The sequence below is a fragment of the Ictidomys tridecemlineatus genome, chromosome 9, assembly GCF_052094955.1.
Source record: "Ictidomys tridecemlineatus isolate mIctTri1 chromosome 9, mIctTri1.hap1, whole genome shotgun sequence".
In the NCBI taxonomy this organism is placed as follows: Eukaryota; Metazoa; Chordata; class Mammalia; order Rodentia; family Sciuridae; genus Ictidomys; species Ictidomys tridecemlineatus.
The window spans coordinates 134,975,704-134,991,756 of record NC_135485.1 but is presented as its reverse complement, the minus strand read 5'-3'; the positions used below and the strand labels follow the sequence as shown (position 1 = coordinate 134,991,756).

The following is a 16,053-nucleotide window of genomic DNA, read 5'->3' as shown; positions in this document are numbered from 1 at the left end:
TTAGGACATTAGTACTAAACAAGGACACCGAGGTGATTTTCATAAATGTGACTGCATCAGTGCCTCCAATATGACCACTCACCTAGATTTTGTCTTAATAATTACCTAAAAATAAAGGGTAAATTTGATATACACATGAAAGGAGAAGAATTTCAATGACTAATAAAATTTAAGCCTTGCCTTTTTAATACTAGAAAGAAATGAATGATAAGTGAATAATAATGTTAATAACTTGTAATAGTTTGAAGAAAGCTAATTCTAATCATTCAATAAACAAACGTTTTAAAAGAGGATTTGTAAGCAACAGATGTAATGTTGAATTACATTTATGGAAGATAGTTCCTTTAATAGATGGTTATCACCGAAGAATATTTAAAGGAATCCAGGGTGGTCATAGGGATTAAGGAATAATGAATGGAGAAAGGAATCTTCAAATGCTTTTTTGTTTGTTTCAATCTGAAGAGAGGTGTGACATCAAAAAAGAGGAGACATAAACTCTCTGAGAGGTTCAACTGCTATGGTACGTTCAGACATCCCAGCTTTTGCTAAAATATTACTCATAGTGTGTTGCATGCCTGTAATCCCAGCAATTTGTGAGATCAAAGCAGGAGGATCCCGAGTTGCAAGTCAGTCTCAGCAATTTAGCGAGTCCCTGAGCAACATAGCAAGACTCTGACTCAAAATTTTAAAAATAAATAAATAAAAATGGCTAGGGATGTGGCTCAGTGGTTGAGCACCTCTGGTTCAGTCCCTGGTATACAACAAGTGTGTGTGTGTGTGTGTGTGTGTGTGTGTGTGTGTAACTAGTAAAAGGAATATGAATAAAGCTAAAATCCTGCACCAATACTTCCCTAAATGGTGAACAGGAGAAGCAATAATAAAATAATAAAAGGAAAAGCCTGGAGAAGCAAGGAGTTGGTGGCATGAAATGGTATAAGAACAATAGACAAAGAATTTTTTTGTGGAATATAATACTGCATTTTATTTACTTCACATATTCAAAATATCTATTCCCAGCTTTGTTTCCTCAATTACTATTGATGCTTTAAATTAAGAACAGTGAGGTTATAAAAGACTTTCCCTTCGTGATAATATGTATTGAAAGGAAGTGAAGTTGAAAGGCAAAATGTATTTAAATGTGGTTAGCATTTGTGTGTGTAATCTACTGAAAAATAAACTGAAATTTCACTTGTAATTGCAATCCCTCCAGTGAAGGCAAATGTGCCTTCTGAAAGAGATAATACATTCTACTTAATGTGGTACTCATTTGAGAATTCAAATATCTTAGTTTTAGCCACTTTTAGGTTACTTGACTTTCCCTAGTATTTTAATTCTCCTCAGATAAGCTAGGGAGGATATTTTAGCCTGTTGGAAAAAATATTGAGGATACCTTTTTTTCTTCTACAACTTAATACAAAATGTTCTGATACAGCATTTTTCTGTGTGTGTGTGATTTGAATAATATTTCCATTGTTATTTCCCATTTTTTTAACCTTTGCATTCCAAATACTTTTACGTAAGCTAGTTAAAATCTGATAAACTACTTCCATTCCCATGACAGATGTCAGGTTCATTTCCATTGGGTTCTTGTTTGCCAGGGCAGTTGGAAGTCCCCTCTCTATTATTTAGAAGCCAGCACTGAGTCATCTTCTCAAGAAGGTGAGGTGCAGGCAAACCTTTCCAACACATGTATAGGAACAGGACACTGATTATGGACAGCTCCTTAGCTTTACTTTAATTTTCCTTTTATTTTCACTGACAGTAAAATCTTCTGGAGAATACAATCAAGATAGTGTACTAAGAGAAATAACATTAATAGAAGCTTGATCATAAATGATAATAGTCATAATAAGGATCGCTCTTAGCAAGGCATTCCACACAGAGAGATAACAGCACAATAAATAAAGAACTTCTAATTTGTCACACAGCAAATAGAACAAAATTGCCATAACAAAAATGTGATTTTTATAAATGTTCATGTAGTAAAAATATAACAAAATATGAAGTCATGCACTGGAGAAAAAGCTAAAAGTGAATAGTTATAGCAAACAATAACATTGCAAAGGATAAAAACATTCAAGTATTGTGAGAGGAAGGAAAGATTCAAATAGATGGTTTCAAAATAAATCAATTATATTTACTACACTAGGAGGGACACTGGCATGACTTTGTCCATTAATACTTGGCACTGTTCAAATGCATACTGTTACCCATTTAAAGAACAAATTCCATTTCCTTGAATGGCATCTCGTGTTACAAGGATGGAATGAAATCCACTTTTTGCCTTAATTATAAATTCACTACAATACTCTTAAGACCCGGCCAGTGTGACATCCTGCATGGGCCTGGGAGTCCGAAAAAAAAAAAAAAAAACTGACTTTATTCCTGCTTACATCATTGTCTAAAAAATGTATTTGAAATAGTCATCTCATAAATATTCCTCAGATGCTTTCTAGTCCGCAAATAAAATTTCACTTCCCTTTTCAATTTAGCTGTGAGAGTTGAACCATAGGAGCTACCAGAGAGCAGTGAAAATAATAATAATAAAATAGCTTAACATTTTTTACTAATGCTTAATATTTTAAAGCATTGGGGGAAAAAAAGGATGGAGAGCTTAATGGAACTAAGAATTACGCAATGCATTAATGGGGTTGTTCATAGGGCATAATAATCCACCCCCAGCTCAACTAATCTAAGCAGTACCTTTACACTTTGTGGTTGAATAGTACATCAGATTGAAACAGTGGCTAGTTTCTATATGATTAGGAAAGACATGTTCGTCATGGGAGTAAAAAAATAAAATTTGTTTGTTAAATTACACATAAATATAAGGTACAAATGTATTTTTAAAATACAGATTAAAATAATCACACTTGCATTGTGTACATACGAAAATACAGTATTTAATATTCAATATACACAGACACATTTATGATAAATGCAACTATTTGGCAACGCCAGTTCTTTCAGGGCTTTTCCTGTGCCCCATTTTCCATAGACCTATGGAAAGCAAAAAGCTTGGCTAAATTCTCCTAGCTCTGGCGCACGTCCTGGAGCAGTTTGTTGATCTCAGCCACCAGCTCACTGGCATCCATGAGTTCGTGCTTCCCATCGTTCAGGTGGTTGAGCACATTGTCAAAATCGTCTTCTTCATAATTCTCAGGGATCTCCTCCATGGCTGGCAGCCACTTGGAAGAAGGCTGCACGCTCGAGTGGGTTCCCAGCGCGGGCCCAGGGTTGCTGGTGGGATTTTGGAAGTGGGTACTGGCTGCCCAGGCCGCCACCCCTGGTGGGTAACCCACGGTTTTTGTGGGCGCTGGTCCCTTCCGACGCTCCAGGGAGTTGGACCGATCCACCTCGCTGCACTCGGGGTAGGTGTCCAGGGAAGGGGGCAAGAGGCGCTGGAACACGCTGCTCATTTCCGAGAGCAGGGAGGACGTGCTGGTGTCCCCCGGGTCCTCGTCGGCTGGGGAGTCCTTCCCGAAGGTGGAGAAACTCTTCTTCTTCTCACCGCCTTCTGCAGCCTGGGGGTCGTCCTCCAGGCTCTGATGGGCATGCTGCTGCTGGGGCTGCGACGGGAACTCCTCCCCAGGAATGAACATGTTGCTCCTGTAGTCCGAGGAAGGCGAGGGCAGCGGGGGCATCCAGCACTGGTCAGAGTGGCCCAGGACTCTGCACTCCTCTGTGCACAGCCTCATAGCTGCACTCGAGGAAAAGCATTGAGGGTTCGTTATTACAGGTAGCATGCCTCAAAATGGGGGGAACATGCAATAAATATATATATATATATATTTTTTTTAATTAGATACAATGAGAGAGGTTTAAACTGTCACCATGATGCTAACCTGCTCTGGGATACATTAGCTGGACCACGATAATGGTTTTAATCGGAATACAATTTTTATAGACCTCCCGAAGTCATATCTGCTGGTGTATTTTTTTTCTCATTTATTGAATGAGGAAATTCGTGCTCTGCAGGAATATCCTCTACTTAAATAATGAGAAGCGAATGGATCATGGAAAACCTCTAAGATATGGGTAATGAACGAAAAGCTGGACATAATTCTAAAAAGACAGCTTGGAAGGTGAGATCCATAACTTTAGAATACTACCAGATGATCTCCTTCAGTGATGACTTTCTTGATATTGAGGTTTATCTGACCTGTTTTAGTCTTAATGGAGTCACTGAAAATCTAATTGGCTATCAGGTACTTATCCTTGTTAACTTCTCTCAAACATTATATAATCTATTGATTGATTTATTACTTAAAGTAGCAGTGAGAAGTATCCTTAACTTATTTGTCATCTGCAGTTATCCTGTTACAAAGTTTTCATCTAAAGCTCCAAAGTATACTAATAGTCAAATGCATGGAAAAGTCACCAAAAGTCAAAGAACATGGAAAATCCGTTACTCAGTTCTTGTAGACATCCCGATGCCCTAGTGAAATGTGAGTGGCCATACTCAGTGCAAATAATACACAGGAGAAAAGCAGACAAAGAGGAGGAAAGACCCCCACATTAAGCAAATACAAAAACTGACCCACACGAAAGACAGGAAATGCAATGATGGAAATTATACTCCAGGAACCACCCATTTATTTCAGAAGTGAGGTCTTTGCAGAATCATGATTTCAAATTAGACCAAAGAACAGAATTTTGGACAATGCTAAATGACTCCCTTAAATTTGAAAAAAAAATTATTGGATTGACATTAGCCATATGGAGATATTCAGAGCCATGTTTATAGATTTAGCTACTTAAGAAAGATTTCCCTTCCTCGCAACTATTGCAATAGGGATGGCTTTTGAGGGATGACAAGCCCCTTGGCAGGGGAGAAAGTCATCTACTGTGCTGGCTGTGGTATCCCCACCACCTGGTGAATTATCTGCCTAGAATACACTTTCACTATGTTTTTTCTGACGAAAAGTGAAGAAATTGATGTCGAGTTTCAGGAAAAGAAAAATAATTGTCTTCATTTAAAGGTATAGGAACCACTCTTCTTCAACCCTGAAAACTTTGAGATAGCTCTGTTCTTCAACTCCCTCTGGACCTCAAACCTTCATGGAAAGGGGGGAAATTTGAGGAACAAAAATGAGAGCAAGTACTGTGAGGGAAATAGCCGGACTGCTTTGAAGGGTGGAAATACAACAGAAATATGTTGCAGTGTGGGGAAATGCAGAGAAGTGTGAATACAAACAGCATGTGAATCAAGGTGGGGGTGCAAGAGGACACACATATGTTATCATTTATGTTACTTTGCTATTTAGACCAATTAAATTCAAATAAGCAAGGGTGACTGAAGAATCAAAGCAGACTTAGATGTCTTGACTTCCTACATTCCTACTTGAAAATATGTACCACATGAGGATTTGATGTGGACAACAGCAAAGCAAGTTGAAAGTAACTGGAAAAACTTACATAGCAGTGAGGTTTTCTCATCAGTGAAATGACTAGTATAGTAGTAATGATTTTTTTTTTCTCCTTAATTCCTTGGGTTTCTGAAAATGGAAATGGAACCTGTACCCACTGTCTTACTCACATCCTGTCCAAAGGAAGGAGGCCAGACCTGCTGACACCTCTTCAGTTGTTTTTTTCTGGCCTTAAACTCTGTGGCTTTAGGCTTGGGAAGGACTCCCTTGATAGCTGATTGGCTTTGTTTTGTTTTAAAGTTTAATGATGGAGTGGGGGGAGAATTACATAAGCTTCTAAGAATCCTGAACATGATCAAGTTTCCTAGATATCTGAATACAATGAATGTGTAGACAGCAATAAAATCTTTTTTTAAAAAAATGGGGCATTAAAACAATCTGACAGTTCACACTCAAATTATTTTGATCACTGGAATTATCTTTAAACAATGAATGCTATTTACAGCTCCACCACAATAAGTAAATGGGGCTTTAGTTATAAATAAATCGGCTTCAAAATGAAAATTAATAAGAAAAATGATGAAGAATGACTAACAGAAAGATAGCAAAAACAATAAGAGAGGAAGAGCGAAGGAGGAGGAGGAGAATTGGTGCAGAAGACAGCGTTTCTTGCAATTTCATTGATATTCTCTGCCTTCTCCCTGGAGACTCAACTGTTGGAAAATATTCTCGGTGTAGATGTAACTCAGCTGCCAAGGTCCCATCCTACACTCCAGGGATCAGGATTCACTGGCAAGTGTCTATGTGTTCTGTTACTCCTTGAAAACTAACCAGGTAGTTAATTTTCCTTGGGAGATGGAGGGAATGGTGGAAAAGGAGACTTACCATCACATGAATCTATATTTTGTTACTGTGTGTCTTATTGTAAAGGTGGGGCAGAAGGCAGAACATAGAATATAAGGGACAAAAAAAAAAAAAGCCAAGTTTCTAACAAGCCATTAGTCACAGAGTGACCAGTCATTTATCTACTAAGAGCCCACAACACATAAAGAGCACCCTGTCTTCAAAAGGCTTAAGGTCTAGTTCTGAGTCAAGGGTAATAAATGAGGTCATAAAAGCCTGATGTATCAAAATAGATGATGCTGAGGACACGCCAAGAAAGAGGGAAGAGTAGAGGTGGAGGTCGGTGTCATTAAGAAAGAGCAGCTTGAAATAAACTTTGAGAAATGAAAAGCATATACAGTGTCAAAGTGAGGAAAAATCAGGTTTTCATGAAGGCAGGGCAAAATGAACAAAGGATCAGGGTAGCATGGGAAGGGGTGCCTTCATCTTTTGCAAAAGGTACAGATACGGCAGAATTGAGAGTTGCGAAGCTAAGAGTGAATTTCACTGACCTTCAAATACCAAGCTAGTTTTGTTCAGTGTTGCTGAGCAACAAGAATCAGGTATTAATTTCAAGCCAAAAAAGAAAAAAAAACATGTAGATTAAAATGCTCTGAAAATGTTCCTTAAGCTGTATGAAATACAGATTTGACTGGGGGAGGAGCCACTAGAGAGGAATATTAACTCATATATAATAAGCTATCCATGGAAGAAAGGCCAGAACAGAGCTTGGACATCTACCAGGAGAACAGAGAAAAATGAGAAAGAATGCTTAGAGTGAGTACTCACAGATGACTGATGATAAAAAGTAGATTAGACTCAATGAAGAAGGAGTATCAAAAAAATAAAATAAAATCAAAAGCTGTTACAAATCATCCTGGCAGAGCAAAATACATTGGGAAAAGGGAGATTTTGTAGACATATGCTTGATATTATAGTTCAAAGTTGAATGAATAAGAAAGAAAATAGTTGACAAACACAAGCCAAAAGACAAAAATGCAAGCTGACTTGACTGCTCAGAGTGTAGTGTATTTGTGTGGGAATTAAAAGAATGAGTGACCAGAAATGACCCTCCCTTTTGGCAAGCAATGCAGCACAACATAATCTATATTTGTTCACAGGCTAATGCAGAAGAACAGTTGGAATAAGATACTTAAATCCTAAAAACATACATGCTTTAGAGAAAACGGTCCTGAACTCTGCTAATGACATTCAGATGTGGACTTACATTTTTCTCTACTTAGAATATTTCCTGGGAATTTACATTTACAAAGGATAAGTTCTGTACCTTAATGTGCCTGTGGAAATTGCTAGGATTAAATAATAATCAGAATGATTCACCCAATTAAGGCAAACCATCTAAAGGTTCTCAATATTCACATTGCCATCTATGCTGGCCAAACATGAATACACTCCCTAGATGGACCTTGGGTGACTTCCTGGAGCTCAGTGCCTCCAGAAGAGCTAAGACCATGCACCATGCAGAGGCAGGTAGCTAGCTAGTGAGGTGAAAATGTTTCTTTTATAATATAACCTTCTATAATACAACATCAGGCACCAGCAAAAGAGTTCTCATTATATCCCTGAATTTTGTGATTGTACAAACATGGAATGTTTGGCAAAGGGTTGTCTACAACTCAGTGGAGTGATTGTTAATGACCCCTCCCCATTTTGAAAAGAAATGTGACAAGGATGGAGCTCAAAGTTACTCACTGAACAAGACACACACAGTTTTCCTAGAGTCCTGGTCTATTGTCCATTGTTTTAATTCCTTAACATTTATTATTATTATTCAATTGGTACATAACTCTCCTGCCATAAATATATTAGAGAGGTGGTAAATTTGAAAACATGGAAAATAACAAAGAGGAGTCTTCACCTCTTAATAAAATTAAAAAAAAATATATATATATATACATATATATATATGGGTTGGAGGTGTAGCTAAGTGGTAGAGCATGGGCTTAATATGCTCAAGGCTCTGGGTTCAATCTCCAGCACCAAAAATAAATTAATTAATTCTAAAAAATAGAAAATAAAAAATAGACTTATGATTAGCCATTAAAATTATATAATTCTAGAATTTATAAAGTCACTAGCATAATTTAGTCCCACAAATGTCAAGGTTATTTATTTAAGAGCAGTTTATTCTCCATTTTACTCTGATGAAAAAAAATCTATATTTTAATGAATAACTTCATACAAATTTTAATATATAATACAAGATTGATATCATGCCCATTGCGGGGTTTTTTTTGCATTTTTTTTTAGATAATATAACATTATGTTTTTCAAGGGTGGGGTTCTGTGAGAATCACAGTAGCACAGAGTCATGGAAACTCAGTCAGTTTCTTCATTACCCAAATAAGAATAATAAAACTGATTGTTTTTGAGTAAGGTGTCTTGGGTCATACATAGTCACAGATTTCCCTTAAAAGTGCTCTCTAGGGTCTATTAATTTTTGTAAAAAAATGGATAATTGGGCAAATACAAGCTGCATTGTACATCACAGCTGTTTCTGCACATTCATCCTTCCAGAGATGTCCCACTCATTGCTGAACAACAGAAATAAGCAACATTTAATGGTAATAGGGAGGCTAGTAAGTCCTCCTATAAAAACAAATAGGCCATTCAATTTATTAAGGGGGAAACCTGTTACTTTCTATATATGCTAAAGTAGTGTTTAGAAAGGTGAAGATTGGTTCAAATCTCCCATCTACCATGTACAAAATGCCTGATATGGGATCCATTTTCTAACCTCTATAAGCTTTGGTTTTCAAATCTGGGGGGAAAAAAATAAAAAGATATGAACATCCTGTAGCCACCACCACCAAAATCCAGTGTCAAAGCAGACAATGCAGGTAAAGAACTCCAGTGGGCCCAGAGTGCTGAGCCTGGCCCAGAGGCACCCTGGGGCATGGCTGGTAACCATTCCTGCTGCCACTGCTACTCTGGAGTCCTGCCACCATGACTTCTACAACTTGTAACAGCTGTGTTCATTTTCTACACTCCCTTATTTATCTGTATTTGTAAATGTTAGAACCAAGATGAGCAATAGAATGCTGTTCTATCTTTCTTTCCTTTGTCAAAGGGCAGTCATTTGCTCCACCTTCAAAGAAGTTAAGAATATAAGTAGCCAAAAGAACACTTCTGTGTTCCTGTAAGTTGATCTAACATTGTAGCCTTTAGGAATGAATAGAATTGCTACAATGAGGCAGTCAGCATTTACCCAGTTGGTTCAGTTTCTCCTGTACAATCAGAGAGAAGGGAAACTAAGGAAAATGTGGTTCAAAACTTAGCAGACTCTCCCCCATCCAGCTGAGTGCTTGCATAGTTCCCTCTGGCTCCCTGTTCTAAGACATCACGGTATAGACGTACAATGAAAGGTAGCAAGACATATTCTATGCTCACCACCTTTTCTTTCTCTTATTTTTAGTGCTTAAAGTGTACCCTTTCCAGTGTATTTTAGTCTCTGATTTTGTGAGTTGGTTTCCATCACAGGAAATGTGTCTTTCAAATTACAGTTCAGTTCACCACCATGCACCAAAACAGACTGAATAAAAACAACCACCCAGTAATTTCATACAGAGTTGCTCAAGAGTGTCCTAAGGCTCACTAGTTGGGGTAGAAAGAGGAGGGAGGTGGTTTGGTTTTCTATTCTTCCCTTCACATCCCTTCTTTCTTGTCTTATTAAGTCCACATTCTCACTCCTTCTCTCCCAACTGCTTACTATGAATTTTAAGAAAATAATTTAAAAGTGTTTCAATTCTGTTCGTTGTGCTAATAGTATGCAGACACAGATATCTTAGTGCAAAGGACAAATAAATAGGAAATAGAAGCACTGGAGGAATGTTCATTTTAGTGGTATTAGAGTAGACCTAGAAATAAAGTGTTATCTGTCATTACTCTCTTACCTGCTGGAATTCTTCCATCTGTGAGAAACAGGTCACTGAATCCCTCACCCAGTAGCCTGTCTATTGGAGAATCTCTCCCCAAATCATAATCACTGTCTCCTGCTTCACTGTCACCACGGCCACTGTCTTTCAAGCTAAATTTGTCCATGTCTTGAAGGGCATATCTAGAAACATCAATCATAGAAAATATGGTTTTTACACTTCAGCATTTATGTTATCTGAGACATAACAGGGAACACAAGGATAATGCATACCTATAACTCCTGGAGTATTTGTTTCCTCGAAAACTTGGCCTTGGCTGATATTGCCCTTGGTGAAGCATGGAAAGAAGCTGGGAGACCTGCTGGAAAACAAATAGACAGAACTGATTCCTGGTTAAAAAAAAAAAAAATCCTCCAAGTACTCACAGGCTTTAAGCAAAGAAAAACAGTTGCTTGTTATTTCATACAAAGTAATGGAACATGTTATATCCATTTTAAAGATTTGCATATGTTGGATTGTGGCAGGCTGTGCAGCTAGTCACCAAATATAACTGAATTCCATCCCAGGGAGAGTTGGGTAATCTAATAATACAATTGACTTTTTAAAAGACTCCCTTTTAAATAACTGATTGATTTCCTTTATAGTTCAACATGGTCTGTTGCAAAACATATCTAAAAAAAATGCTGTAAAATGCATTGTAAAACATCTAGATATCCAAAATATTTACAAAGTTGGATAAATAAAACAACATTCACTGAGATGGGGTTCTGGAGGCTTTTTTTTTTCCCAGTAGAGACTATAACAATACCCTTTAACTTTTGGCTGTGCTGCATCTTGACCTGGAAAGTGAGGGTCTATATTTAGATATTTCCTTGTGTGCTTCGTGCTTACTTTTCAATATCATACATATTACATGCAAATAAATTATTTATGAAAAACTGAAAGCAGTATGCTAAGATGTGTGTACTTGCTACATGTACACATGTAGCTTGAATCCTGCTTAATTTGCATATTGTTACTCATTAATGAAGACATTTAAGAACTGATACATATACAACTTCTGAATATTAACACCTGATATTATCAGTGAATCTATGCAGTATATGATCTTACCTCAACAGCAGGAGTGGCGTGGGTGAGTTCTAATGAGAAATTCTCCGGCACATGGTTCGATGAGATTGTCACCAAACTGTTGAGTGACTGGTGACTGTTGTGACTCTGGCGGCTGCCCATCTGCCCTCTTTCTAAGGTAGGAGATGAAGATGGGGATGATCTGTGATGGGATCTGATGGGAAGAGTGCCATTTATGGTAGGCACCAATGTGATGTCCCCCTTGTGAATCTGCCTGGATGGTCTTTTAGGGTGATGCTGGTAAGTTGATTCTGCTACTCTGCAGTTGTAGGATCTAGTGTCTTTCTTTTCTCGGTTACACCTAGTTGCAAATAGCACCATAATAACCAACAGCACTGCACAAATTGCTCCTAAGGAAATAATTATAATCATGGAGACATCCAAGGATGCCTGGCTGACTGAGGTCATAGCTGTACTTGTCACTGATTCTGCATATTCAAAGATCATGCACTTCAGAAGGACTTTGGTATGCAGCTGAGGATTGCCTTTGTCCTGGATGATGACTGAGAGCTCCCATTCTGTGTGGGGAACAGATTCCATGCTCACATTGGTGTGGATGTCACATGATCGTGGATCAATTACGAAGATACCCTCCTCATTACCTGCTACTATGGAGCAGCTGAGCTCAGCATTGATACCAGAGTCCCTGTCAATGGCCCTTATTCTGGTGACATGAAAGCCACTTTCAGCTCCTTTGGGGATGGAGATCTCTGCAGTATTATTGTGCAGTGCAGGCCCTATCACCACAGGAACATTGTCATTTTCATCAATGATGGTGAGCACAACAGTGGTATTGCTTACAAGTTGCTTCGGACTCCCTCCGTCTCTCGCTTCCACCACAAAAGTGATCTGACTCACTTCTTCATGATCAAAGATTCTGAGGGCATAAATAGCTCCATTGGATGGGTCAATGGTTACATATGTAGTTATGGAACTTCCCAGGATAAAGCTCTCCAAAATGGTATATGTCACTTGCCCATTTTCTCCAAGATCAGGATCTGTGGCTGTAACAGTGGTGATAAATGCCCCTGGCGAGTTATTCTCCGAGATTACAAATTCATATCGGCTTCTCTGGAAGCGTGGTGGATTGTCATTTATATCATTGATTTGAACAGTAAAATGTTTGACTGTAGAGAGACTAGGTGTTCCTTTATCCTCAGCGATTACAGTCAAACTATATTCAGATCTCTTTTCTCTATCCAGAGTGGCATTGGTCAAGATTAAATAATTGTTTTCATAAGTCTTTTGAAGTTTAAAGTGACCATGTCCATGAAGCTTACAAACTACTTCTCCATTCAGCCCAGAATCTTTGTCTTGAACCCTGACCAAAGCAACAAATGTTTCAATAGGATCCCCTTCGAAAATATAAGATATTTCTTCTTTGCCAGGTGACATGAGGTTTAGGTTAATTTCTGGTTTATTGTCATTCACATCTACAACCTTAATTATAATTTTGCAATGAGCTGGGATTGAATTTGGACCCAGATCTTGAGCTTGGACATCGATCTCATAGGATTTGGTGATTTCATAATCCACTTGCTTGAAAAGAGTCAAATGTCCTCTTTCTGAATCAATTTTGAAAGTCTCTATAATTTTGGGAGACACATGACTGCTGAAAGAATAGACAATTTTCCCATTAGCGCCCTCATCTGGATCAGTGGCATTCAGATCCAGGAGCAAAGTGCCCACCGGGGAGTTTTCTAAGAGTTGTATTACATAAGACTGCTGCTCAAAAGCAGGGCTGTTGTCATTGGAGTCCGAAATGCTTATTTTCAGTATGGAGGAGCCAGACCTCTGAGGCACTCCCATGTCTGAGGCAGTGAGCTGGAGCTCGTAGCTGGACTTCAGCTCCCGATCCAACTCTCTGACCACTATGAGTTCTGCATACTTGGCACCATCAGTCCTGGTCCGAACCTCGATGCTAAAAAAATCATTGGCAGAGAGGGAGTAGGTGTGAAGGGCATTTTCTCCAACATCTGGATCAAATGCACTGTCCAGGGGAATATGAGTCCCCACTGCCGCGCTCTCGGATATCTCAATAGGTATGAGAGATCTTGAAAACTGGGGAGAATTGTCATTAATATCCAGCACTTCGACTTCAATATGGAAGAGCTGCAGATGCTCTGTGGGTAGAGTGATCACATCAAACTCTATGGAACAGTTCAAGTTTTTCTGGCACAGTTGCTCGCGGTCGATTGTAGCTCCTATGCTGATTTCCCCGGTATTCTCATTGACTACCAGTAGAGGAGAATTCCCCCTCTGCATGGCTCGAAAACGAACAGCAGAAGGATTCGGTAGCTTCAGTAAAACATCAGCTACATCCTCTGATAGTCTTGCAATTACTGATCCAACCCTCTGCTCCTCATAAATCCTGTATTTCAGATTCTTGCCCAGTACCTCGCGGTTCAGAGACATGATCAGGAGTGCAAAAGCGAACGTAAAGTGCATTTTAGTATCCATTTGGTGCATTGGTCAGTTTATGAGGTTTCCCTCACAGAGCAAGTTAAAACGGCAAAGCAATTCCCTTCAACTTCCTTGGGCAACTTAAAGCTAAGCGACATTTGGTACTTGAAACTTGAAAGCGTCTCTTAATAACCCAGCACAGCAATTAATAGCTCCCAAACTTTTGTTTCATACACACCGTGTCACGACTTCCAGATTTCGGCAAGGAGTCCGAGGCTGGCATTTGCTCGGCCGTCTGTCCTCTCTCTCTCTCTCTCTCTCTCTCCCCAGGCAGAAGGGTGTCACCTCCGCGTCGCTGTCCCCCTGGTGGAGTCGGAATCCATCTCTTGCAGGGTGCCCGCGCAGTCTGCAGGATCTCTTCCCGGAGCGGTGCTCTCTCCCTTTCTCTGCTCGGCTGCAGACTAAACACCCGCGATTGCTGACTCCAGTCGAAAATCTGTACAACTTCACTTCAACTCAGACAAAGCTCTTGCCCGGCGTGTGTTGAATCGCTTCCAGCCAATCAGCTTGCTTCCAAATCAAAAGCCGATGGAGTCACCAAAGCGAGGGAGGGCGCGCGCCGAGGGTGGGAGCTGGGAAGGGCTGGAGGAGCCGAGGAGGGGGAAGGCGGGGGCTGGGGGCGCGCGGCGGGGAGAGGGGACCAGGCTGGGGGCTGGGGGCCGGGGAGGAGGGCGCCCTTCCTAGGAGCTCTTCCCTCCCTTCCCGCCTCCCTCCCTCCCTCCTTTCAATCCAATGCATTCACTTTCCCTGAGCGTGCCACGACAAAGGGGAGACAAATTACACAAGAAAAACTTTAAATCAACTTCTGGTCGCCTTTATTTCTGTGGCACTCTAAATTGTTCTTGTTTTCTTAATTGCCCTTTCTTCTGCCACAAACATGCACTCGTCTTGCTTTTCATAGTCCTTGAGTGCTGGTTTAACTTAACATACCTCTAAGTGCATTTTGTTGGTGGAGGAATTTAATAAAATTCGAAAACTTGCTTCTAATTATGCTTCGCCGACCGCCTCCCTCCCCTCCCCCTCTGCAAATTCTTGGGTCTTTCTCGGCCTCTGTTCACCAGCAGGTTTTCTTGGGGCTCTGTGTTAAAGAACAGAACAAGTAAAGAGGTTTCATTTTCTGTTTTCTTTCATCTGAATTCTTTGAAGATAAGAAAAGGGCTATCATGCACTCTTGATTTCTCTTAATTAGCGAGATTTAAAGGAACACCTCGGAATTTGGAACTAATTAACAATAGACTTCTACCTTATGTCATTCCTTTCCTGAGTCTGGACAAAATTCTTTATTTCTTTGTCCTGTACTTCAAAAAAAAAAAAAAATCCCATTTTACCTTAGGTAAAAGATATATCATGCTGTAGCTTGCCAATTTCTACCAAAAAGTCCTATCTATACTGGTGGTGAGTCTCCACGATGATACAGAGGGGACATGAACTCAATCGTTTACAAGTCAAATTTTTATAATATATGCATTATTTATGAAAATACTTTTCAGATATGCATTTCTAAGAACCCAAAGCTTGTTTACACTGACAAATAAAATGCCTGAGCTGAAAATTGCATTTTGTGTGCATCAAAATGCTGGAAATATCACGGGAGGCTGTGCTCTATCCAGGTCACAGAAACTGATATGCTATTCTTATTTGAAAATATGATTATTTATGATGTTCTTTCTGCTCTGCAACTCCTTTTAAGTTTATCATTGTGGCTCCATTCTTGCTGCTTTTCCCTACCTGCTGCATGATTCCTCAGCCGTCTCCATCCACTTACAAATTGGCTGTTTCACACTGTCACTTTTTTTTCCATTTATTTTCTCCCAGTCTCTATTTTGCCCCCCAGAAACATATATCTGTATAAAAAGTAATTTTCTGATTTTTCCACTTTGCTTACTCTCAGCAGAGCTCAGCTAAAGTCACTAAGAAGGTTCTTTCCTTTAAAAAAGAAAGCAGAGGAGTCTCAGCGTGAACTCTCCCTCTTTTTAGGCATTCAAAAGCATTTTATAAGCCATTGTCTTTCTTTTCCCCCTCCTGAAACCAGTGCTGTGTGGCAAATTGTGCAGAATAGAAATGGCTGTAATGAATGTATTTAGTACTAGGTCACGCTGATGAACATTCTGCCCCCATGAATAATACTGTTTTACAAGTTTGTAGCCCTTTCAAATTGCTGGTCCCCAAACCCTATAGACAAACTAGGAAAACTACCATAAGCAACTGGGACGTTAGACACCCATAGCCATCTGGCCTAGATCTCTAACAATCTGAGCCAATAATTATATCAATTCAGGCTTTAGTGAACCCCTTTGCAAACTCCAAAAGAG

The 16,053-nt window shown here is 39.4% G+C and overlaps 1 protein-coding gene across 2 annotated transcripts; it reads right to left on the bottom strand.

The window, feature by feature from the left end:
* Positions 1-1,579: 1,579 nt before the first annotated feature.
* Positions 1,580-14,263, bottom strand: Pcdh18 (protocadherin 18). Of its 2 annotated transcripts, none has more exons than XM_005340129.5 (4): positions 11,261-14,263; positions 10,420-10,508; positions 10,166-10,329; positions 1,580-3,700 (listed from the first exon to the last, which is right to left on the bottom strand). In XM_005340129.5, the coding sequence occupies exons 1-4, from the start codon at positions 13,745-13,747 to the stop codon at positions 3,033-3,035; spliced, it is 3,408 nt and encodes a 1,135-aa protein (XP_005340186.2). In that variant the 5' UTR covers positions 13,748-14,263; the 3' UTR covers positions 1,580-3,032. The 2 variants fall into 2 exon arrangements, with proteins under 2 accessions (XP_005340186.2, XP_005340187.2); XM_005340130.5 differs by having other exon boundaries at positions 10,420-10,505; positions 11,261-14,262.
* Between the last annotated feature and the right edge of the window lie 1,790 nt (positions 14,264-16,053).